General features: G+C 41.0%; 1 protein-coding gene across 1 annotated transcript in view; it reads left to right on the plus strand.

The window, feature by feature from the left end:
- The first annotated feature begins 10,666 nt into the window (after window positions 1-10,666).
- The window catches only part of LOC102200037 (calcium-activated potassium channel subunit beta-4), a 37,328-nt gene continuing 22,447 nt past the window's right edge, over window positions 10,667-25,547 (plus strand). The window contains exons 1-2 of the mRNA XM_005742272.2: window positions 10,667-11,012; window positions 17,942-18,112. Coding sequence (XP_005742329.1) covers window positions 10,848-11,012; window positions 17,942-18,112 — 336 coding nt within the window. The 5' untranslated portion in view covers window positions 10,667-10,847. The remainder of the gene's footprint in view (window positions 11,013-17,941; window positions 18,113-25,547) is intronic.

Below are 25,547 nucleotides of genomic sequence, written 5' to 3' on the forward strand. Positions count from 1 at the left end.
TAGCTGCACCTATTTCTACTCCTGCGATCTGTTTGATATTTTAATTGTTATTCTTGCAAGGCTTCTGCCTGGAGATCAAAAACTCAAACTCTGCTGCCTGTATCCACTTTTAAAGATTACAGTTACTTGCTGCACTGAAAGCCCCCCACAGTGAGTCACACAGTTTCCCACTGAGCGGAGGTCTGTACTGAAATGCAGAACCTGGGGTTTAGTGAGGTAGCTTCAGGTTTAACCCCAGGTGCTCCATCAGCACATGTAGAAAGCTCCACCTGCTGCTTTTCACCTATTTTATGTTAATTTTTGTTAACACTGCTCTCTGCTTCTCAAACTTCCTATTTCTTCACCTTTAACATTATTTTCTTTTTTTTTCTTTTTTTAAAATTAAATTTTGTCCCAACTGTTTTCTGCCCGGTAACAGTCAAACCAATTGGATCCTCATGACACCACCACCACCTTGCTTGTAAGCTACAGCCAGGAGATAATTAGCATCATTAGCAAAAACACTGGAAGTGGACACTGGCAGCCCGGCTCTCATGGGTCTGTTTAGTTTAATCTGCTACATACACGTTGTTGTGTTGGGACCAGTTAAAACTATACTCCAAGGAAATTCTGATTTTTACACTTTTTAAAGCCGCTTAAACAAACATACCATCCTAATCGTGAGGTGCTTTTCTTGTGGGCAGACCTAAGCTACCTGTTAAAGCCCATTCAATCTTTATGCTAAGCTAATTAGCTCATAGCTGTAGCTTGAGAAAGTTTCAAAAATCAAAAAATCATCCCAAAAAGTTTTTATTTTAAGGCTTTGAATTTTTCATATCTTTAACTGCCAGGAGACACCAGTGTCCAGTTATGTATATGTATTTTAAATATGTATACATAAAAGTGAGGCAGTATTTTTATGGAAAACAAAAAGGGGTAAAAACGGAAAAGAAACCCCTCCCTCTTCAGCTGGCCGTCACTTAACGATGCAATACTCCACTTCCTGTCATGGAGATGGTTTCCAGGGGACCACGCCCGACTCCGCCCACCTACTAGCAACAACAATCACTGGGGGAGGGGAGGGGCCAGCTAGTTCGCACTGCAGCAGCAAAGCCAAGGACACGCCCACAGACCTGTGTGACCTGTCTGAGGAGTTTTGATTGGAGGATGAGGACTGAGGCACTTGGCCGTTGGCTGTTTTATTAAATATGGCAGCTAGTGTTTTAATAGAAAAAGAATAAAATAAATATTCTGGTAATGAAACTGAAACATGACTCCTGGGTGTTTATTTGTGTTTGTGTCAATCTTCGAGGAGCCAAACCTCCAGTCAGGTCCATAATTCTGTAAATTATTCCTATATAGAAGTATTTATACTTTGTGTGAAGATGGCTTTAATTCGTAAACAGTTAACGCAGCATTTTTATGAAACCCTCTGATTAAAGCTGAACATCAGAGCTTTAATTTGTCAGTTCTAATACTTCTGGTCATGGCTGTAGTTTAAAGTGAGGTTTGTTTAAATGTGGAAACCATTCAAGTCAGTCTCACTGGGTCTGTCTCATCTGTTTGAACCCTCGTCTTTATATTAATTTGTCCTCAAAAGCTTACTGCTCAATATTTGTGTTTAACAGTCAGTTTATTGCAGCTTCATTATCTGCTTAAGATCAACAATGAGACTAATTTCAACTCCACGTTTAATTTGATTCAACTCCACTATGGAGTCAATAATTAAAATAAACTGTGATTTTATTCAAATTTCAGCCTCACTGGACTCAAATGGATCCAAACAGCAAGCAACGTTTTCCTCCACTGAGAACCCGGTTGTAAATATCGTATAAAGATCAGGCTCAGTTTGAACCATTTTCTCAGACTCACAATCAGTAAACAGGTTAGGAAAGTTTCCTCGTCTTTTACTGAAGGACCTTTGGACCATGATGTTCTGCTCGGCTTTAACAGCTGCAAGTAAATGTGAAATGGCGTGAATGCTCATTCACCTGTCCTAGAGGTGTAACTTGCAAAATTAATATAAAAATTGTTTTGTCTGCTGTTTCAGGGTTTGTCCAGCAGAGGGAGCCACATGTCAAAGGACGATAAACGGTAGGAGGCTGCTCTTCACCGTGTGAGGTTCACTAAATCAATTAATCTATAAATTATCAATAAATATAGCTAAAGTCAGTCATCGAGTACTTCCACAGAGTTAAAGGGTTCATGTTAAATAATTTAAAGCTTTTTTCTTTTTTTTCTTTTTTTTTTTTTGGCCTGTCCCGTTTGGCTCTTTTGCCATCAGAATTGTTGTCTAAAGGCAAAGAAAGATACCCAACGGATTTACTTTACCAATTTAAAGCTTTTTTCACCTAATCGGTGAAGTGACTTTTCATTGACTGTGGGAGATTTAAAAAAAACAGTTTAATGGAGACATAAACCTGCAGGAAGAAGACAGGTTTATATCCCAGAGGTAAATACACAGACTGTAAATGAGTAAAGGAACAGGATAAGTGGATTGTAGTGCAGCGGTAGATTAAAACTGTGGTGTAACAAACCAATGAGTATAAAGAGAAAATTTGAGGTGAACACTGAAAACAAATTACCTCAGATATTTAATTCAAATCGCTGAGTGTTAGAGAAATGATCATGATGATGAAGAGATCTTCAATCTCTGTGATCAATAGTTTTGCTTGGAAAATTGGAATTTCAGTCTCAGTTTAAACATTTAAACTTTTCTTTTAAACATTTCTCTCTGTGCTCTAATACAAAGGTGAACCTTTGCTGCTTCTCCTTGTGTTAAATATGTTTTCATATTTTTATGTAACTGCCCTCTAAACACAGTTATGTAACCGAGCAACAAACTAATCTAAAGTGAAACAAAGAGTGTGAGAGCGAGTGGGTGAATGTGAGAAGTTAAAACTTCACTTTATTTGTTAATTAGCTCGTTTCTTTTTATTAAAGCCAGGAAAAAAATTCCATCACACAGTTTCCTTAAAGAGTCTCACAACATTAACCGAGAACGACGTCGTGACTCCACCTTTGCTGCCTCAAACAAATCCAAACTACACTAACCTGTTTGGAAGGAGTAGAAACATTAATGAGCGTCACATTCCCAAGGCGAGAGCTGGGATTATTTGTCCTGTTACTGTGAAATAATCTGCCGTGCATGGAGGGAAACTCACTCCATTTTGCTGGTTTAATTAAGTCTGCAAACAACCAGCCATTTATTCTCATTTTTAATATTAAGTCTTGAGTTTTAGGCCATGCTGGGAATGACAGATGTAGATTATCCATCCATCCATTCGCTTCCGCTTCTCAGGGTCGCGGGAGGCGCTGGAGCCTATCCCAGCTGTCATAGGGCGAGAGGCAGGGTACACCCTGGATAGGTCGCCAGTCTGTCGCAGGGCCAACACACAGGGACAGACAACCATTCACACTCACACCTAGTGAATTTGGATTATCCAATTAACCTATCCCCACAAGCTGCATGTCTTTGGACGGTGGGAGGAAGCCGGAGTACCCGGAGGGAACCCACGCAAACACGGGGAGAACATGCAAACTCCACACAGAAATGAACTCAGGACCTTCTTGCTGTGCGGCAGCAGTGCTAACCACCGTGCCACCGTGCTGCCCAGATATGCAAAATTCAAATCTACATCTGTTCTGGTGAACAGATGTAGATTATTGACACCTTAAATCTGAAATGTTTGTCCCAAATAGACTTTTTACATCATTTGTCTACAGAAAGCACTCAGACAGATCACAATAAACTTTATTAGACTTTCTCTAGCGCAGTGAGGCAAAATAACCCATCCCATTACAGTTCTACTCAAAATCAGGTAAAACTTTATTTATACAGCACATTTCATTCCACCACAGAGACTCTGACATAACACGATGCAGATAATATAAAACTTAACAGACGTAAGTGAATCAGTGGAGTCATTAAAAACCGAAGTAAAAACACATCAATCCAGCAAAGAAATTCAAGTTTAAGAAGCTGCTTATTAAAACCAGTGAAAAATTAAGTTAAACAGAAACAATTCTATTTAATTCATTGCTGCATACTTTCATAATTCCCACCAATAGAACTAAGTCAGAAACAAATAAAGGGTCCCAAAATAGAGCCTTTTAGTCATGAATAAAGGTTCTTTAATTACAATAAACGAGAAGTCACAAATGCTTTTGTCTGAGGTGTTATTGTGATATACATGAACTTAAAAATCAAAGAAGTGCAAGGAAATAATAAAATACATTTTATTTATTTAATCTTATTCATTTAGGCCCAGAGAGTGGTTGCTAAGGGAAAACATGCATTCCCTAAGTGGTTGGCGAGTGGTTGCAGGGTGAAATCTGTACCAAAGAACTCACTGTGATTGGTTAATAGCAGGTTGCTGCGGTCGCCTGTAGTTTGCATGGAAGATGTCAACTTGCCTACAAATTTCAGCAGAACCAGAGACCACTCACCGCCAAAGTAAAAGCTGCACCTTTTGAAACATGCTGGTTGTGATGGTATGACTTTTACTTTGAGGGTGATCATTGGCTGATTCTGGTTTGTGAGTTTCAGCAGGGTCGGCGTCTTCCATGCAAACTACAGGCAATCTCAGCAAGCTGCTATCAATTTTAGCTGATTTTTGATTGTTTTTAGAACTTTGTACTTAACGATTTACATCATTTCTTCTTTCCTTTACCAGCAGTCCACATAATGATCACAATCAGTCACCTTTGCATTATTGCTGTTTAAATCCACTTTGCACACAGAGCATACATTTGAGCTCTGGCTACAGATTCCAGGAGAAGAAACTCATCAGACTGAAATGAAATGTAATACGTGACAGATTTTCAGATGAATATTTCTGATGTGGCGTTTCTAGCAGCAGAAGGCCGTCTGTCGCTCTGCGGTGCAGTGATGTGTTAACACTGCCTGAAACCTGCAGACTGAGACCGGACTCTCTCCTGATGCTGTCGGAGGCCTCTGTCGCTCCGTGATGAGGGATGTTACTGTGTTGATGGAAGGATTTTTAGCCAAATGTTGCCTCTGCAGCGGCTGCGCTGCTGCTATATTATTTCAGGACAGTCGGAGCAAATGCTCTGCAGCCTAATCGCATCATCTGAATGCTGATTTCGGTCACAGGATGGCCCTGTTTTCTTTTCTTTCTTTCTTTTTTTATCCATTTTTATTTGTTTTATTTCATGAAAGTCTAAATCCCATCCACAGAGGATGCCAACTGTTGCTTCCGGCTGCCAAAAGTGAAATGCTGCCTCACTTTCCTTTGCTCATGCATGCAAACTGAGTGTAAACCTCAAACTTGTTGAAGCTGTCGGGAGTTCCTCTCCAGTGGCTGCTTTCTCCTGCTGCTGCTGGATCTGCAGAGACAAGCGGCCCCAGTTCCTCCTCACTGATGTCCGTTATTATTTGTAATCTTTTGATCCGCAGAGATGATAATAATCCTGCCACATGCCTCTCTCTGATTACCAGTGCATAATGCTGAGCCTTTATTCTGGAGCCTTTCAGCTCTTGGCGTTTTATGCAACAGGCCGAAGCAGAGAGAGAAAACCGCACACCCACTGCAGATTGAAGGATATCATTATTTAAAAGGTGATATTTTTACTCTGCAGCTGCAGGAAGCTGCTCTTCTTTCACTGCTTCCAGCAACAAAATCCTTCCAGTGTTTAGTCTTTTCTGACCCACTCAGCTTTTCACTGGCTAAAAATATTTTAAAGACCCGACTGATCACTTCTCTTGGCCTCAGCTTAGACCACTAAAAGTCACTACATTTAAACAACTGGAGATTAGGATTCAATCTTAATATCTGCAGCAGAAATTTAAAGTTTGATCTCTGAAAAGCACTAGTCATCTGCATGTTGTTATCAAGCCGCAAGAAACAGTTTTCAAGTATTTTGGGTTTATCTTAAGAGAAGGATTAATCCACATTGGGTGCTCTGGTTTTTGTGGCAGTTACTGTATTTGTGATATCAAACATGGATGTCTTTTTTTTTCTCACTGAACAGTAAATCCAGTGAGGCGCTGCCTAAAGGAGTGCCCAGTAGGAGGCGACTCCTCACCTAACCTCTGACCTCAGCAAACACTGACTGCTGCTGGTTTTTTGGGCCTGTTAGAGTCAAAGAGGCAATGAAGCAGAGGAGGGTTTAGAGACTGAATTTGCATTTCTTTGTGTCCCTTTAGATCTAATTCTAGACATTTTAAGTGTTTCTATGTTCATTTCGTGTCTTTTCAGGATTGTTTTCTGTATATTTTTGGTCATTTTTCTTAATTTTATTCAATCTGCTTGCAGTTGTTCTTTTAATATGGTGGTCATTTGGTTGTTTTATATAAGTTTTAAAACATTTCTTTTCACCTTGGTGAATTTGCAGTCATTTCACATCAGGTCTTGGTTCCTTTGTGCCTCTCCAGCATTGATTTTGTGTCTTTGGTGAAGACTGAGGTTTTGTACCTCAAGTGGTAAATTCTGGACCAATGCTTATGGTGAAAAACAATTCAGCTGATTGCTGAGGGTAACATTTGTTCAATTTATTTTGTTTCCTGCCAGAAAAACTAAGAAACCTTTATTGTAAAAAGTGACAAACTGGTTTTTAATTCTTTAAAGCATGGATCACACTGGCTTTGCACATTTATCCAGCACAAAATTACTGCAGCTGATTGAATAAATATGAGACTGCTCAATCATTGGATACTGGGCGGCATTGAGCTGGTGCACTGAGGTCTCTCTAAAGGCCAGGTCACTGACGATATGAAGAGCTGGTTTGGGAGCCTACAGCTGACATGTGTCATATGTTCAAACATTACTGCAGTTATTGTTTGACAGGTTTAGAAACCAACTGGTGAACAAAGTGGAGAATTTACAGCTGTCAGTTTGTTGAGGAGCAAAAAAACTGCATACTCACTGACTTAAGAATTGTCAATTACAAGTCCTCAGAAAAATGCATTACCCCCAAAACTGTGTTTTTATTCAGCATGACCCCAAAATCAGTGACTGAGCCGTGAACTCGTCAAGGAAGTGGTTCCCTGGCCTAGCCCCTGGGTTTAATAGAAAAAAAAGCAGATTTAGCTCCACCCCCTTTAAGACACGTTTCTTCTGATTGGCAGTCTACTACAGCCAGGGTGTGACAAGCAGGTGGGTGTACCTGAGATGACCATATAAGGAGATCACCCCTCTGTGACATCACAGATCCAAGAGTAAAAAAAAAACAGTATTTCTGAGCAGTCTGAGCTTTTGGCTCACAGGGATTTCTATTCATACACCAACCTGATCTGTGTTTACAGTGAACATCCACCTTTAGTACAGGAAACCTATGACAAGAAAATAAAGAAAGCTGCTTTGTGAGCGTCTCAGTGACAGCAGTCAGATATTTACGGCTCTAGCCGACATTTTAATCTTCTAATTTAATCTACTGTTGAATTTGTCTAGAATATGTAAAAAGCTTTATTCCTAACCCCACAGCCCCAAGTGACATCATCAGTGTCCTTGTGTTTACTTGTACTTCATTAGAAAAAATAAAGCATCTTTGAAGCAGGTAGTGTTTAAGCTTTGGTTTCCTGTTGGTAAATGTGATTTATCTGCTGTCATTAGTGTGATCTGAAGACTGATTAAGTCTTTTTTTGCTGTAGTCGAATGTTTGAGCTGAGGCTCCTTCACCCACTGGGAAAAAAATTCAAAACAGCTTCTGCATAAAAACCCAACAGAGTATTTGAAGGGGGTGACTCTGTGTCAACGGGTGCCTTTTTTTTCACTCTCTGGGCTCCTCATTCTGGCTGAGAGAGAGGGAAATCAATAGATCTCAGTTGGCTCATTGATCGTTTGGTCTTTGGAGACTACTGTGGTTGGCTGTTTTGGTCTTTAACAACAATCAACCTCTGTCTACGCCACACTCATCTCTCCTGCCTGTGTGGACGAGCAGACTGTGTCATCACAGCAACACTAATGAAGTTGTGACAGTTTAAAAGCACACAAACACCCAAAGATACCATCTTTTAATGCCAGGAACAAGATGATGATAAACGCTGTGATGACTTACAGTACGACTGGTTACCCACAGACTCTTCTTCCTATTTTTCATCCCTGAGGGCAAAACTGGTTTTACTGTTAGTATCTTTAAATGTTTTTTAGACAGAAATAGGAAAAAGGCTTGGTTCCTTGGATACAAAAAATCCATAATAACCTTTCAGCATGTAGTAATTTATCTAATCAGAGCTCTTTACTGAGCAGGTCAGAGAGAAGAAGTCCAGATAGAAGCATGTGGCTCCAACATGAACGAGAACAACAACCTAAAAATGTTAATCTGTCGCGTAAAAGTAAGAGGCAAAACCTGCAGTTCCTCTAGCATCCACTAGAGACCACTAGAGAAAATGTTAAAACTTCACAGCAGAGATAAATAGCGTGATGTAACTTACCTGTTTGAGTTGTATTAAGGCTTAAAGTTTGCGTTATTAGTGGTGTGGCCTCTTTGACTAACACGTGGACAGAGTCTCTGAGCTGGGCCTCTAAGCTGTGTTTGTGCTGTTGGAGCAGTTTTAATGACACTATTTGACCAATAATATGGCTGCTGTGAGGTTACTGTGCTAACAGACTGTCCAAGACGTCCGTGAGTGAAATGCTGGGATTTTATTTGGATGTTACTGAGCACCGTGTAATTAATGACTAAATTATCTTGAATTAGCTTATAACTCAACCCTCTTTCCCTATTTTAAAGGTTATGAAGGGTAAAACTATCCACAAAGGCCAAAATTCATGTTTATTTGTATGGCAAAGACATTTTAACAAGCGAGACTGTAGCCAGCTCCTAGTGGGCATCACAGGAAATGCAGTGTTCTGTTTTGAGGTTTTGGTTTTGTTCAGTCACAACCAAAAAAAACTTTCAGAGTGAAATGTGTAAATCGTGTCATACTTTTACGTTTTACATGTTAGCAGAGCAACAACGGCATGAAGGTCTGCCATGGGCATGAAATCCAGTTGTTTCAGCCTGAGTCATAATGGTGAACCGACCAAACGAGTGTTTATTAAGCTTGCCTCAGCCACTCAAAGCCATAACTAGTGAAACTAACTGGAAACACTAACTCCATCTCTGAATACGCAGTTATCTCAGCTAAATCCTCACATCTGTCTCACCATCTGTGGGATGTTTTCAATTACTGCATTTCTAAATCCAGACTGGCGATGCTCCACTCTGAGAGAGACAGATATTTGAGATAGATATAAGTCCGGTATTAGTTCCTGTGTGAAAGCAAACCTGACATCCAGAAAAACAGAGGATGTTTCTGAGAGTGTTGCGCTCTCTCGATCCGCTAAGAGGCTTATCTCATGCAGCATGTAACAGCGAGAGAACAACAAGGAGCCAGCGGCGAAATAAAACCTGATCTGGATTGAATCATCAAGCCACCGGAGTGATCGAGCATCACTCAACCTGCAGAGAGAGAGAGAGAGAGATGAAACCATAGAAACATGCCACGTAGCCACAGGCTGCACCACATGACCAAAAGTATGTAGACACCTGAGTCGCTGCTGGATAGAGTTCAGGTTAGGACATCAAACTGTTTCCCAAAGTGAAAGGTTTTCAGCAGGAGGGTTGAACTCAGACACGACACTCCTGCTGGACGTCCTTGCGCCGCTCTTTGGCTCCATTACACATGCGTCTAATCTTATAGCTTAAGTTCTGCAAATAAACCCCTAAAGTCTGACGACCACATGCTAAAACTGTCCACACTCATGGCTAAGAAGGATCAAGCTTCTGCAGTCTGTCCACACAAATGTGTCACTTTTGCTGCACCTCGCGTCTACATTTCTCCACCATCTCCAGAGATGGGCTCTGGAAATGCTGCTGAATCTTGGCACACACATCTCCACAGAATCCAGCCAAGGAGGTTCACCTGTCCAGAAGCTGTTGACCCGTTAAGAACTGCTGACCCATTAAGACCTGACATAGATACAATCCCAAAGCATGTGCAAGTACAACAAAGACTGTCTTATGCAGTTTTAAAAACACATAACCAATAAAGAAACTCTAACCATTTAAAACAAATCTTAACTTTTAGATTTTCAAGAGCAGGGAGCTTTGATCTTTCATCAGCTGTGGGTAGCTTCCTCTGTAGATGTGATGAGGTGAGGAGCTCATAGTAGAACCCAGAGCTTCTCCACCTCAAGACGAGACAGCTGAGGTGCTTCACCAGGATTGGTCAAACGAAGAGGAGACCTCTTCGTTTGACACAGGACACCCTGGAAAGACTCTCAGCTGACCTGTGACCTCTCTGAGGAGCTGGAGGGGGAAGTGTGGGTGTCTGGGTCTGATTGGACCTCTTCCCTGTGGTCACATCTGGCTCCATTAACATTAAAACTACACAGTGGCCATAGTTTATATACAGTCTTTGCTTTCTCTTTATAACGTTATCACTCGCTATGACGTCAGTGCATGCTGCTGACGCCAAACCAGCTGAAAGCAGACTTGTTGTTGACAGAGTTATGTGCAGAAGTGTCTAACCTGATGGCCACACAGGTGTCCACACAGTTTTGGCCACGTCGCTGAGCGCGTGTGTTGTGATTTTGGTGAGCTGAGCCTTTATCGTAGAAAGTTCCAGGGTTGTTTGGGCTTTTGCAGTGAAGATGAGAAGAGTGAGGAGAGTGGGAGGTGAAGGGTGAGAAGGAGGGCAGGCTGGGGTGAGGTGGGCGATAAAAGAGGCAGAGGGGGAGGAGGGAGGACAGATGAAGCGCTTACAGAACGAAAGCGGTCGCGTTTAAACTCAACAGTTTCTCAGCACACAGCGAGCAGCGCCTCCTCCTCGTCTTCCCCCTCCTTCATCCTCCGTGCATCCATCCTCCTCCTCCTCCTCCGTTCCTCCTCTCCATGCCGGCGGAGGTCTCCGCGGGGCTGCCATGGCGAAGATCCGGGTGTCGTACGAGTACTCCGAGGCCGAGGACAAGAGCATCCGGCTGGGCTTGTTCCTGATCGCCTGCGGGATCCTCAGCCTCTTCATCCTGGGCTTCTGCTGGCTCAGCCCGACCCTGCAGAGCCTCCAGAGCAAGCCGGCCAACTGCACGGTGAGCCCGGCTGCCAGCTCCGAGCTGCCACCGCCGCTGCTGCCGGAGCCGCTGCCGTACAAGGAGGTGTAGTAGATGTAGTAGTAGTAGTCAGGTTAGTGGTAGTATTAGTTAAAATACACACTGAACCCGACTTTTCTTGTCGTTTGTTGTCGGGGTTCACGCTGTGCTGGTTTTCAGAGGTGTGTTTATGTGGAAGTAGTTTTAGTGAGGACTGCTGCTACCACACTTACTGTAGTACTGCTACTGCACTCAGTACACGCTGCAGTTAAATACTTTTGATATCACACAATACATTTCTAGGGCAGGCTTTGACTGTCTATAGTACTTCACTTTAAAATATTATTTTAGCACACAGTCTATTAATAGTTCTTCTATAAAAAGAAAAAAAATAACTTGCAGCCTACTGCAGGATACTGAGAGCTGTTAAGGATTTCAGCATTTCGCAGGAACTGCTGACACAACCAGGACTTTAACTGATTAATTACACACATTAAAAGTACATCAATCACAAGTACTGAAAAATAGTAAACATATGTCTGCTTTAGTGTTGCTATAAGGCTACTAACACTCAGCGGCAGCAGGGTGGCTTTACCTGGAGCCTAAATTAGTGATGTGACTGTGTAAGTGTGTTATTATCAGCTGTGGTATTAGTGGTTGATAAAGAGAGGAGTGCTTCAGTGTTAGTAAAATAATAAGTGAAGTCAGGACCAAAATAAATGCAGTTTTTAACAGAATACTGACATTATTTTCTTCATATGTGCACTCGTCTGCTTTCAGCTCAGTGTGGGAGTCTTTTTGCACTTATTTACAGTCTCCTTAGTTTCTCCTCACACACGGAGTGGAGTAGACACATTAAGCCAACTCACCACTGTACGTATGTCACCATGAGTTCAATAAAAGTGAGAAACACCTCCAGGCTGCCAACTCTCTGTTAGGTCTCCCGTTGCTGATGGTGGAGTAAACATTTCCATCGATACTCAATATCCAGATTTTGGAGTCAGGATCGGGACACGTCGGTATGATTGGAGATTTTATAAAGTATTAATGTTGATTCAGACAAAAAAAGTATTTAAGGGAAAATAATGTTGATTCCTGTGGATCTGGGTCCAGTATTTGCATTGTTTCTGTTTTTAATCATGTGAACTTAATGAATTCACAGCTTTTTGAAATTCTATGCATTAACTGGACAAAGCTGGAGCTTTACTTATAGGTGAAAGGATCCACTTGCCTCTTTTGTTATGCTGCAGTTTTTAGGAAAGTCCAAATTGTTTACTAGAAAGTCACTGACATATTTATTCTAGTATATTAGAAACTGTCCTATTTCTGTTCTGTCTGTACTTTTAACCATATGTTGCACTGACACACTGACGAGAAGCACCATGTCGAAGAATTCCTGGTGTTGAGATCAATATTGAAGGATTTCTGTGAGTTTGACTCAGATTATCTGTGCTAATCTCCTTCAGCCACTTGAGAAGTGTCCAGTAATAACTGAGGGCAAACTCTAATGCAGATCAGTTATCAGACTTTGATGGACAGTGAGGGGGATCCCACCGGTCTGACTGAGGTGATCTGACACAAACTGTCAGTGAACGCGGCCCTCGCTGTTGTTTCTAAATTAAAGTCATTCTGACAGCTGAGTCTAACATCTGTAGTCCAGATTCTATGTTAGTCTGAGGTTTTGCTAACTTTAACCTCACAGGTAACATGCTGTAGTTCTAGTTTAAGCCTCAAATTTGGAAAATGCTAACTGGATACCCAGCAGTCAGACATTTTTTATCCCCCAGAGGATTATTTTGAACTTTTGGTATTTTCTCTTCCATTTCCTGGAAACCATCCTCATAACTCTCTAAAACTACTTGGTATTAGTTGGTATTTAGCTATAAATTACAAGAAGATCACAGAGAAAGTCCTATACATGGGATATTGAGAAAGAATGACATTGTTATATTTGTGTTTTTTACAAAGAAAATACGTATTAATGCATTAGAAAAGCCAAATATTGCACTTAAACTGATCTTTCTTTCTTTTTTTCAAAGGTAACCTTCACAGCTGAAGTTTTACTCCTGCTTTATGCTTGGAAAGTTCCTAATTTGTAGTAGAAGGAGTTCTAGAAAAAACCCTAATATACCACTTGTAAAATCTGCAGTTTTCTCATGCAGTTCATGCAGTGTAGACACAGAAAGAAAGCATAACTCAACCTTAGTTGAACTTCAATTTCAGTGACTGTCTCTGCAGAATTAGAACATTTTAAGGTGCAACCTACATGTCTAGTAATGTTATGTTGACCTTGTCATTGTGTTGTTTTGATGTCGATGTTTCTAGTGGATCCAACCAGTTACAAACAAAGTTCTGTAAGATTCTTTAATCCTTCCATTGTGGGAATCCATGTTTTTGGATGGACCTTGCAGTGATGATGGTTATTTTTCCTGCCAGATTGATGGACCACGGCCAAAATTAAAGCCTTGTTAAGCTTTTACTCAGAGAAAGAAGGCTGACCTTAACATTTCCCTAAGCTCATCGTCTTTTTCTTGCTGTTAACTATTCAGTTCAGTTCAATTCAATTCAATTTTATTTATATAATGCCAAATCAGAAGCTTAAACGCTAGATTGACAAAAGCTTATATTAACAATCATTTAAGAATCTACTTTTATTTCTAGAGAGGAACTTCGTTCCATATGACGTTTCTTGAGATTGTTTATCTTCACCAAACCCATTTCTCAGGGAGTAAGACTTTCAGATGCAGAGGAACTTTTAGAATGGAACTACAGGTTAATCAAACAGATATTCAGTGATTTAAAATTCCGATGTTCTCAAATATTGTCCGGTATTGTTTTTTTCTTTATGACACACAAAACATAAACAGGCTTCTCTGATATTTGTTATGTGTACATATTTATTTAAGTTCCAACACGTGTTATTAGCAGGGAAGTTCCTAAGTGCCCTCTGGTGGACAAAGACAGTGCTACGTATAATGTTTTTGAAGGGTGTTTTATTTTCCCTTTTTAAATTTCGGAAGGTAGCCAATAATATCGTCCTGCTTATAAATTGGCCGGGCTCAAGGTGGAACTTGGAGTGCTTTATGCTGTTTTACAGTATTTTGAGCTTCACAGAATATCTTTTGAAAGAAGGGCAAGTTCATATTCTTTTAAGCCTTTATCTAGAGGAAGACACCCAGTAGGAATTTGAAACGACGAGCTTGAATGAGTCAACATTTTGACAAGTTCGTCATCATTTTGTTGCTTTTCTGATGCTTCAACTGACTAATTTACCTGCAGCTGCATCTTGGTAACTTCTAAAGCTATTTTGCATTGTCTTGTTGCTGAATAGGAGGCCACCACTGTGCAATCAGAGGGATGATTGCTGTGAGAAGAAGGCAGTATAATTACTTTGTGAGATATTTTTACTGAAAGGGAGACAAACTTCTGTCTATTACCTTCAGTCTTAACAAACTCCACTGCCATCAGAAACATATTGAGAAAACACAAGCAGCCAATCAGTTTTTCTAGTTTCAGCTTTTTGTTCATGTAGCGAATCCATCTATTATTTTCAGGGGAATCTTTTTTGGTCACAGACGGTGTCTCTGAATCTCCTTCCAGACATCTCAGTTGTTTCATTTTTAAACTTTTTCTTCGATTCATATGCAGCAGGTCGGTCTGGTGTTCTGCTCACTGGCAGCTGTTTCCCCAGTTGGTAAAGCCAATCAGCATTCTCCTGCTTCGGAGCCAGAGAACCAGTGACAGAAAAATGGCAACAAGCCTGAATGAGATCAAGACAGCTGTGCAGGTTTTGTACGTTGAATTTCCCAAATAACAACTCGTAAATCTCAGTGTTTCTTCAGATATCCTGGTCACGGATTCTCCGTCTTTAAAATGGATAAATTAGATTGAATGAATCAATATTTCCATTTAGAGCTCCTGCTGCTCTCAGAATACAAAATTACCCTTTAAAAAACTTCTCGTTGGGTTCAAACATTCCTCTTCTTGCTGTACATGGCAGAAGAAAAAAACATGACCATTAGTTTTGACAGAAACTAAAACATATTGTTTGAAATCACAGCTCAAGCAGCCTGAGGCCTTTAATGATTGAGTTAGTCATTTATTTAGATTTTTGTTGTCAGGACCAGTGTTGGTCAAGTTACTTGAAAAAAGTAATCAGTAACTAATTACTGATTACTTCCCCAAAAAAGTAATCCCGTTACTTTACTGATTACTTATTTTCAAAAGTAATTAATTACTTAATTACTTAGTTATTAAAAACATGATTTACAACCTGAAGAGGTGATAAAGCGATAGATCTTTCAGCCCAATTCTACTTTTTCTACATAATCCATCATACAAAATGTAATCAAATGGAAAAGTCTCTTTTTTTTAACTTGTTTTATCAGTTTTAATCTTTTAACTTTATGCATCAAGCAAAAATTTAATTATATGCAACATTCTCTGAGTTGAATAAATGAGTTTAACATTTAAACCTATTTTCTACTCAAAGTAAGGTCAGTACTTCCACGCTGCACGCTCATACTCTCTCCCACAATCGATATGTGATCCATTGTTGATCTGCACACAGCTGTTGTCACTAACGGCACACTCGCTTACGTCACTGTCGTGAGACATTCTTAGTAACGCAGTAACGCAGCGTTCCTACGGGAAAGTAACGGTAATCTAATTACCGTTTTTGCAATAGTAATCCCTTACTTTACTCGTTACTCGAAAAAAGTAATCAGATTACAGTAACGCGTTACTGCCCATCTCTGGTCAGGACAAAGCGTCCACCTTTAGCTGTTTCGGTTCGCTCGTGCTGCATCACTTTCCGCTCTGGATCGTTAAAAGTGTTTGCACAGCGTTTTGAAGCCATTGGGACTTCTCATGGTATAAATTACAGGCAGCCACAGCCTGCACTCCCAGCTGTTTACTGTGGATGATGAATTCATACCGGCCTGATTTATTTGGCTTTTAGCTTATTGCATCATTTTGGAATAATGTTCATGCATTACGGAGACTGGAAGTCCAAAGTCATGTGGCAGAGAGCACGTCTGCTCTGTCATTCACTGATCCATTGCTTAATAACACATCAATCACGATGGTTCGACATTATTGCAGCTTTGTGACCTCTTGAGTGATGAAGCGGTCTGACTTTTATCAGATCTGCAAAGACTGACTGATTATTTCTCATGGACATTGATATTTATTTTCATGCCCGAGGTCGTTGTTTGAGTCCAGTAATGAGCCGGTAGACAAGTTTCCGCCATCGCTCATCATTAACATCCAGACATATAAAAGATTTAGACTGTACTCTGTGTCCACACATTTTTAAAAGCTGCATGAACCAAAGTTCCCACAGATATAAGTGTTTACTAAAAACTGATGCTGACTGAGCCTCAAGAGAGCTGCTGCTCCCACTGCAAGGATGTGGACTCCATCAGAGGCTGTGCAGAAAGCACAGTCTCCTCTCGAGCGTGGAGATGTAGTTGGACACGTTCAGCAGGACAGGACAGGACTTGGATTTGGGACAAGTTGAGCAATGTGGCACAAGTCCATCTCAGATGCTGGGCCAGTGAACCAGCTGGGAAAAACTGAAACATCACAAGCTCAACTGGAAGGATCTCTGGAAAATGGAAGGAAGCAGACTCAGCTTTATAATCAGAGTCACCTACAATATCCTCCCTACAGCCCAAAACGTCCATTAGTGAAGTGGAGACGACCATATGTATGCTCTCTGCCAAACTCCAGCAACTCTCAGGCAAAAAAAGCCTGTCCCAAGGCCACAACACCTAGAAATGTACAACTTCCACAACCAGGTCCTGCAACAAATGGTGATTATCTCATTATCTCATTATCTCATTATCTCAAGGAAGGAAAACTGATGCCAATGCCCTCGCTCCTACAGTGGTCTGAATACCAAGCCTCATTCCCTTCATGAGAGCAGGAGAACTTCTTGTGAAGTCATCGGCAAGAGTAAGCATAACCCTGGAAGATGCAGGTCAACCCTGATCACACTGGTCTTTCTGATAGGAACAATAACTAATCTCAGGCCAGACCTCATGTTGCGATCAGCTTTGCAGAAGATATTAGACATTCTGGAACTAATGGTACTTTGGGAATCTGGAGTTGAAGAGCCATATGAATGGGAAAGCTTGTCATAATAGCAGCTCAGGCAGAATCTTGCTGTGGAGGTTGAGTGTAGAGGGCTTATTGTCAAGACCAAAACTCCTGAAGAGGATGGGAGTGCGAGGGCACTGAGTGAAGTAGTGACTGGTTGTGGATCAAGAAAAAGGACGCCAGGTGTCATGTTGAGTCCTCTGGAGGTATTGTGGAAATAAAATCAATGAAATACTGAGGATGGAAGATGCCCATCTGATGACCCTAATGAAGCAGTTACTGCTCACCCACTAAGGACCCCAGGCAGGAAGCAGTGCTGATTACTCAAAGGATTGAACCATCAAGTCCTATAAGCTCCACTGAGTCAGAGTTCCTGTATTTGTTTTTAAATCCTTAAATGGTATTTACCCCGAGCTCTCAGGTCATCTAACCAACTGCTGCTACATATACAGAAATCTAAGTGGAAACTCAGAGGGGACAGGATTCTCTATCGCTGCCCAAAGGTTATAGAATAAACTGTCTTTGCATGGTAAACAGTCACCTCAACAGTCCATTTTTAAAACTCATCCTAAACACATTTTTCCTTCCCAGGCCTTCAAATCAGCATGATACATTCAAATCATGTTATTTTTACCTTAATCCAACCTTCGGTTAAAAAACCAAACAAAACATTCAAATTTACCTCACAGAAAATTGGACAATTAGCAAATATGTATATTTCAAATAAAATTACCAGTAAAAGATGTTATTTTTCAACGAATCAGCTATCAGAATCGACGCAGTCCACTAACATATCCATCACTAATCGTGTGCTCCCCCTCTTGCAGGTGGTGTCGGTGTTGCGTCCGGAAGAGATGTTTGAGTGCGTGTTCACATGTGGAGCAGACTGTAAGGGAACGTCGCTCTACCCCTGCCTGCAGATCTTTGTCAACAACTCCGAGTCCAACTCTGTGGCTCTGCTGCACTTTGACGAGCAGCAGCTGGTCCTCAACCCAAAGGTAACGACACCTCGTTTTACCGTGTGACGTGAAGGCGTGAGCGGCATGTTTTTTATAATGTTTTTCTTTATCAGTTAGGCTCTGATGATGCTGAGCTGCTGTCCTGATAGTCCGAACTACTTTGTATCCGCTGTTTGGTCATTAAAACAGAGACGCTCATCGTGTTTCAGTGCTAAAGAGGATTTTATTGAACCTGTTTATTTCCTTCATTTACTTTTTAAATTAGCTCTCACATCAGATAAGCTGTATTCTCCAGTTTGAAGCATTTAATGTCAGCTAATTGATTCATTGATTAATCCTTTCAGCCCATATGACAGCTCATTCTGTGGATGAAATAGTTTATTAAAAAATCAGCTGTTCCAGCTCTTATATCAGACAAATCAACAGCCAGCCTTTTTGAACGTTTGTGATCAGATTGCCCACACGACCTTTAAAGTCATCTTCACCTTTGGAAGCATTGCTGCTACTTTCAGATCACTTCCTGTTCACTTACTGTGTGCACTTGGTTGAGGGCTATTGCTAATGTTTAGAACTGGGTCTTCTTCTACAGCCCAGAGACCAAACAGCAGGTTTCAGTCAAAAAGTTGTACAGTTTGCAGTCAGGACAGTTGTTCTTCGGTTTGTTTGTGTTTTTCAGGATTCGTTGGTTTGTCCAGATCTCCAGGCTCAAAGTCTCATATTTGACTGATGCCAGTGCTAGCTTTGTATTAAAGGCTGGCTTTTAAAGGCCAGTTTTACAGCCTTTAAATGAAACTAATAAGCTTTGCACTGTGAATCAGTGTTGCTATTACACATCTGAATTGGGGCAGACCTGAAAACCAAGGCTGTTGGATTCAAAATGTCTGAATGATTATGGACGATAATCATCGTGTCATGAAATAACACGTAAGCTCATACGAGTGCTTAAAATTTGATTTACCAGTCTCTCTTTTCACAGATCATTTATTTTAGTACAATACACCTCACCTCACCGACGGTGTGAGAGATTTCACTACAAGCTTAATTACTGACCCTTCATTTAGCATCACAATGAGTGAAGAGTGAAAAGCTTTAATTCCTGCTGCCAAATGTGGAGATTTACAGCAGCTCAAACTACAAAATATTAACAGTGAGGCTGCCAATTACTCAGAAATGAAGTACTCTGAGTACTCTACAGTGGTATTTGTACTGCACGAACACCCCTAAGTTGTAATATCTTGAGGCAAATGCAATAATCCGGGAAAGCTGATTGTGTTCACTGAGAACGCCGCCTCCGGATGAACACAAACAACTGTCTGAGTTTTAATGGCAGCAACAACATATCAGGCAATCACCATATTAGGGATATCTGCTCTTGGTGACATCATACAGACCCAAGACTGGAAATTTGATGTGAAACTTAACATTTAGCTAATGGGTATAACTGTAGCCACATTATTTAAATCTTTGGCCATGTTTCATATGAACGTCACCACTGAAACAGCAGATTTAGGGCAGGTTTAAAGTAAGTAGTTTGAGTACCCTGATAAAAGGTGGTCTACGCCTCAGTGGGTCAGAGGTTAACTCATTCACTGCCAGCCATTGGCAGTGAATGAGTTAAACCCATTGACTCATTCACTGCCATTGACGGCTATAGACGTTAAATGGCTGAAATGAGGAAAAAATGGAAGTGTTGCAGTGATCTTGCCATATTTTGCTGTTTTAGTTCCATCTGAGTGTCAGGAGATTTTCAGTCTGATTGTTTTTGTATCGCAGCATCTAAAGTCAGAGGTGAACCTAAACAGATCCGCTCACTGTGTGAATGAAGGACTCGGAGCGCCATTAACAACCAGCTGATGGTAAACACTGCACAGCTGTGTGACTCCGGGTCTGAGGGCTGGCTGTTTACAGTTTGAACCCCTCCGGGTTTCCACTTTAGCTGTGTGGGTCATGAAAGAAAGCACATCCATGTAGTCAGGTTCAATATCTGGTGAAACCAAAACAGCTGAATCTTTCATAGCAATGACACGCTTGCATAATCTGGATGGGTCCACATAAATTTGGATAAATAGTGCAGAAAACCCCCCACGAGGAGCCAAAAGGACAATATGCAACAAAATAATCAAACAGCAACAGAGATAAACACAGAAGTCTGTGCTGCTGCTGCTTCTTCTTCTTTGGTGCATGCCTGGGTCGTCGCTACAGCAACAGAGTAAATATAGAGGGGAGAGACGGGGCGTCATCGATGCTGCTCAGTCGCCATGGCAACCCATGATGTGGAGATGGAGAAACGGAGAGAGAGCGAGAGAGAGAAGTCACGCTTCATTCAGAAATCCTTTAATGTCGAGAGAGAGAGGCTGAAAATTGGAAAAGGACGGATGTCGCACCGCTCGTCGGCTGGGTGACCTTTACATGTAACTGAAAAAGGGGTGGGCGAGGGTTGGAGGGGAGGGTTCCTCGCTTCAAATATAAAACCTTTATTGCTCCGTCTCCTTCAAGACCAAAACATCATTAACATGTTGGCAAAAAGACAAAAATGAGCTTGTTGGCGGGTCCTCAGCCTGCCTCACAGCGTCATCAGCTCCTCACAGATTCCTCAATGTAAACATCCAGATTCATAACGGGAATAATAAGCGCGTGTGCATCACACACACACAGGTATACAGCGATCATAAACAGATAGGTGCACCGAATGAAATATGATTTCATTTGGTGCTCACTTCCTCCTCCACGGGTTTGTTTTCAGACTCTTACAGCAGCTTTGTATGATTCATAGTTAAAAATAAGCCATATCTTATCCTGGGCCTCAAGCAGCCCCTTCGTCTCAAATAAGCTATAAGACAGCACAGAAGGTGGGCAGGGCTTCTGTGCCCAAGATGACCATCTTAGGGTTATATCTTTGTGTGACATCAGAAAGATCCAAGAGGAAAAAAAAACCATGAAACTGAGTGTTCAGAGACGTGCTACACAGAGTGCTGTTTGAATATAATACCAGTGCTGGGTTCTGGTTGTACGGTCGCCATGTTTCACATGGCTTAACATGGGGCCGGTGATTGGAACAGTGGGGTGGTGGTTTGATCCCGGGCTCCTCCAGTGAACAAGTTTAAGTGTGTGAGTCTGAGTGCAGTAATTAGAAAGCACTTAAAGAATACAGTGTTTTGTGATTAAAAACCTCTTTGAGTGCTGAGTTTGTGTGGAAAATTTGCAGTTAGACGGTTATGGTTGAAATTTGAATTTTACTCTATGTTCAGCAACAAGGAGAAACCAACAACAGCTCCGCATTTCTGTTCTTGGACTTTAAAACAGCAGCTTTGCTTGATCCACAGTTCAAAATAATCGTTCTTTAACATACACTGGTGCAGGCCCTCAGTCTGAAGTGAGCTGTAAATTTCCTCAGGCTGGCTGTCCCTCATAAACAGGAGGCGTATGGAACTCCCATGACTAGATTATTAGAACTTCAAGGAGGTGTTATCAAGCTGTCTTTATGAACATTTTAACATGGTTAAAACCCTGAATGGAAGTTTGATAACATTTGAAGGATTTTTTTTAAGAACTGTAAAAATGTATAAAACTTAGAAATTACAAAATTACAAACATTCAAAAAATTGGAATTTTCACATTTCTAATTTTGTAAAAACACAAGAAAAACAAAAAAAACAATCAACCAACACAAAAACACGTATTTAGTTTTTCAGTTCTGTGTCTGTAATTCATGCAGTCGATGGATAGATCCAGCTGACATCAGCTGATAACTTAGCACTCCAGCTTCTTGTTCAAATACGGTCACTTCTGGCTCTTTCTGGTGCTCAAAATGCTAAAGTTTAGGCTTCAAATGGCCAAATGTCCACAGCAGATGGGTGATCAGGGTGCTGGTGTGTCTTTTATATAGAGCATATGGTTTGGGGCAGTGCAGTAATAGATGGTTTGAACCACAGCTGTCTTAAGCAGCTTTCATGTGGTCTCAGATGACAAAGATTGTGAAACTTTGTCGTGATATTTTTCCTCTCTGAAGCTGTTTGGACTTCAGCTCATTGTAAAGGCAGATGAAACGATAAAAGGCTGTGTGCTGCTAGCTCTGCAGGGGTATAAAAAAAGACAGCGCTGGGATTTTAGCCAATCATGATTTTAATAAATGACATATCGGCAGAATGTGTCTTCAGGGCCACAGCAGATCTCAGACGAGCAGGCGAGACGCATCGATATGTCTGTTTGGTAACCTCTCAGAAGGTTATTGTAGACGACACGCACACACCGGCTGCAGATACACAAAGTGACGCACACCTGCTGAACCACTTCATGTTTATTGGGGTCAGGAGTTCATTTCATTTTTGTTGGAGGAGAAATGAACTGTGAAGACACGAGCAGAGAAATGAGCTGCAAGAGATTTTATACTCAGCGTGTGTATTTAAGTGTACTCGCCCAGCTATTCTCATGAGGACTCGTGTCATTTTCAGACCTCGTAAGGACCGTGGGGTAAAAGAAAGGTCATTTTGGCCATTTGTGATTTTGGGTTGCTTCTGGTTATGACGTGGTTTGAGAATTGTCACAAAAGCAGAAGTGAAATATGTGTGTTGGGCATGTCTAGCTCTCAGCTTGTGTTTAACCACGAACTGATAAGCTGGTGTTTCTGATCAGATAACGACTCAGACCTGCAGCTTTAATTAAAACCTGACAATCTCTTACGTGTGTGCCTACATTACTGTGTGTGTGTTCGTGCATCACTGCGTAAATCCAAGCGCCGTGTTCACTTGATTCAGCAGGTGTGAAAACAAATATGTGGCTGGATATGCTCTCCGTTTCCTAATTTAAATCTCTGAAGGTGACATGAAAAGTGCAGCAGGAAGGTTGTTGGAGAGCTCGGAGAAGACTGTTGCATTTTAGTCCCATTACATTAAGAATACTGATAAGTACTGATACAGATCAATGGAGCCAGTATTGATAAAATCCTGATGATAGCTATCTGTAATCCTCAGATGTGCAGATATTGATTTGACTTCTGTTTACTGCATTATTCTTAAAGCACCTCAGTTTTCCTGCCTTTGCTTTACATGAACAAATTCAGTTGGCCTGTGCTGCTGTTGATCTTAATGTCATGTCAGTCATTTGGTCCACAGGTGGCTCCATTAAGTAATCCCCCCCCCATAGACACAACACCAATTAACTCAGAGTGTCTGTCTTCTTCTTCTTCTATCTCTCTTCAGCTGTTTTACAGCCACAACATCCATTTTAGACACAACTGCAATTAAGGTTCCCAGTCTGTCATTGAAAGGTCATGAAGAAAATGAGCTGAACCAGAGGTGCTTTTAAAGATGGAATTTGTTTAGATGGGTTCCCTGTTGGTTCTGTCTGGATTATATCCAATGCCATGTCAAGTTTTTCGCCTAACTTTCTTTAATTTCTTACAGAAATTTGTGCTGCCAGTCAGATCTATAGCACAATAACATGAAAACCATCCAACGACCAATCAGCTTTCTGCAATCTAACTCTATATAATGTCATCTGCAGGGCAGAGTGTGTGGATATTGACTCTTCCTGTTTTTTCTGGTGATGGTGATACACTTTGGGGTCCACAAGTACTCAGTGGGTTAGCAGAATGTAAAGGTTTCCAATGTTCTACTGACTCAGTAACTGCAGATCTCCAAACCTCTTCTGTCATTATCATCATTACAGAAACTGTGCACTAGGAGCTTCATGGCGTGGGTTTCCATGGTTGAGCAGCTCCTGTGGGTGTAATGTGAGAGTAGCCCAGTACTTTTCTTCATGTAGTTTATATCAAAGTCTTCCTAGAACAAGATGTCATAAATAGGCAGCCATCTTGAAATTCCTCCCAGTGCTAATTTTTATTTGAGTAGTCACCAGGAAATAAAACTAAATCTATAGAACCACCAGGGAAGTCTCATCTTAAAATACAAACACTTAAAAGGTTTGATCCAAATTAAATGTTTGAAAAACATTTTTCCTCTGGGAGTTTTACTTCGACCTGCATTTCCTAAATTTTTATTTCAGGAGTGCTATGTCTGTCTCTTATAACATCTCTGCTTATGTCCCATTTTCACTTCTTGGGCTTGCTGTAAGTTGTGAACACCAGTGGGATACCATACAAACAGGACAGAAATAACAAGAGGCTAAACAGAATGAACTCAAAGCAGGACATGAGGATGAGTATAAATAAACTCAAAAGCAAAAAGAACATTAGAATGAAAATTCAACAAAAGTCAACAAAGCAAAATCTCTGGGTCCAAAAATCCAGGACCAGGAGAACATTAACAAGCATATAAAGAAAAGTTGAAGGTGGGGAAGAAATGAGAAACCTCCAAACCTCAAACTGCTGACGCTTTGCTATGACATGCTGATATAAACACAGTTATGGGAGGAGCTACTGAAAGAAATCAAGCAATTATTAGCAGATTCTCACAGAAATGACCCCAGACGTCTGCCTGTAATGTTCAGACCTGTTTAAATGTGAGACGGATCTGGATTAAAGCCGCAGCAGGGACAAAGAGACATTCTTCAAGGTTGTTCAGTTACAGAGCCACTCCTGAATTTAGGGGAGTGTTTAATGCATAACATAAAAAAATGTTTCTGCCTGGTCTTTGTAAGTTTATCCAGCTGAAAGTTATGAAGTCATAATGGTGATGGATTGATGTGTTTGATTAATTTCTCTGTCCTGCTCTGTTTTATTCTTTGTGTGCACTTCATCAGTCCAAACTCAGTGTCCCTCTGGCTTTCTGTCAAACACACACACTGTTCAGTTCAAATTTAATGGAGTTTGCCAATCCAAGCTAGGCTGGTTACATTAGTGAGTGTGTGTGTGTGTGTGTGTGTCCAGCCCATAAAGTATTTCATGAGTGCAGAAATCCGACTCTAAAGTCTTAGCAACAAACTAAAGCAGCTTTGGCTTCGCTGCAGCTCGGTAATATCTCAGCACAGCGCTCTGCAGATGTTGGTGTTATGGCAGGATTACTTCTCGGCACTGACTGGTCCTGCTGCAAATGTTTCCACTGATGTCCACATCTGTAACCAAACGTGTCGGGTCAGTTAGATGTTGCATCGTATGACGTATGATTTAGTGAAGAACGATCATAAATGTTTCAAAGACTTTTTTTTTGGGGGGGGGGAATAAATCAAATATATGCACAGAGTCAGTGTTTACAGCAATGGCACTTCTTCGTGACTTCTTCGTCACTGTGACTCTCTGTGGTGTGCTGGATACTGATTGATGGACATGTCTTCCTGTCTCATCAAGTGATTGGTTTGTGGGCTTTTTAAATAGATTCTGGATCAGACTGTGATCTGGGGAGTTTCATAGCCATGAATTTAAAGTGTAGTTCGATGATCTCCAAGGTTCTTGATAATCACTTGTGCCAAAGGTCACTCCATCGTGGCTGAAAAGACACAGATTGAGGACATTTTTCCATATAGTCAAGAATCAAGAAAACTTTAATCAGCCCTTAAAAAGAGATTGTGTTGTCAATTT

The sequence above is a fragment of the Pundamilia nyererei genome, unplaced genomic scaffold, assembly GCF_000239375.1.
Source record: "Pundamilia nyererei isolate P.nyererei 1_Seehausen unplaced genomic scaffold, PunNye1.0 scaffold00119, whole genome shotgun sequence".
NCBI lineage: Eukaryota > Metazoa > Chordata > Actinopteri > Cichliformes > Cichlidae > Pundamilia > Pundamilia nyererei.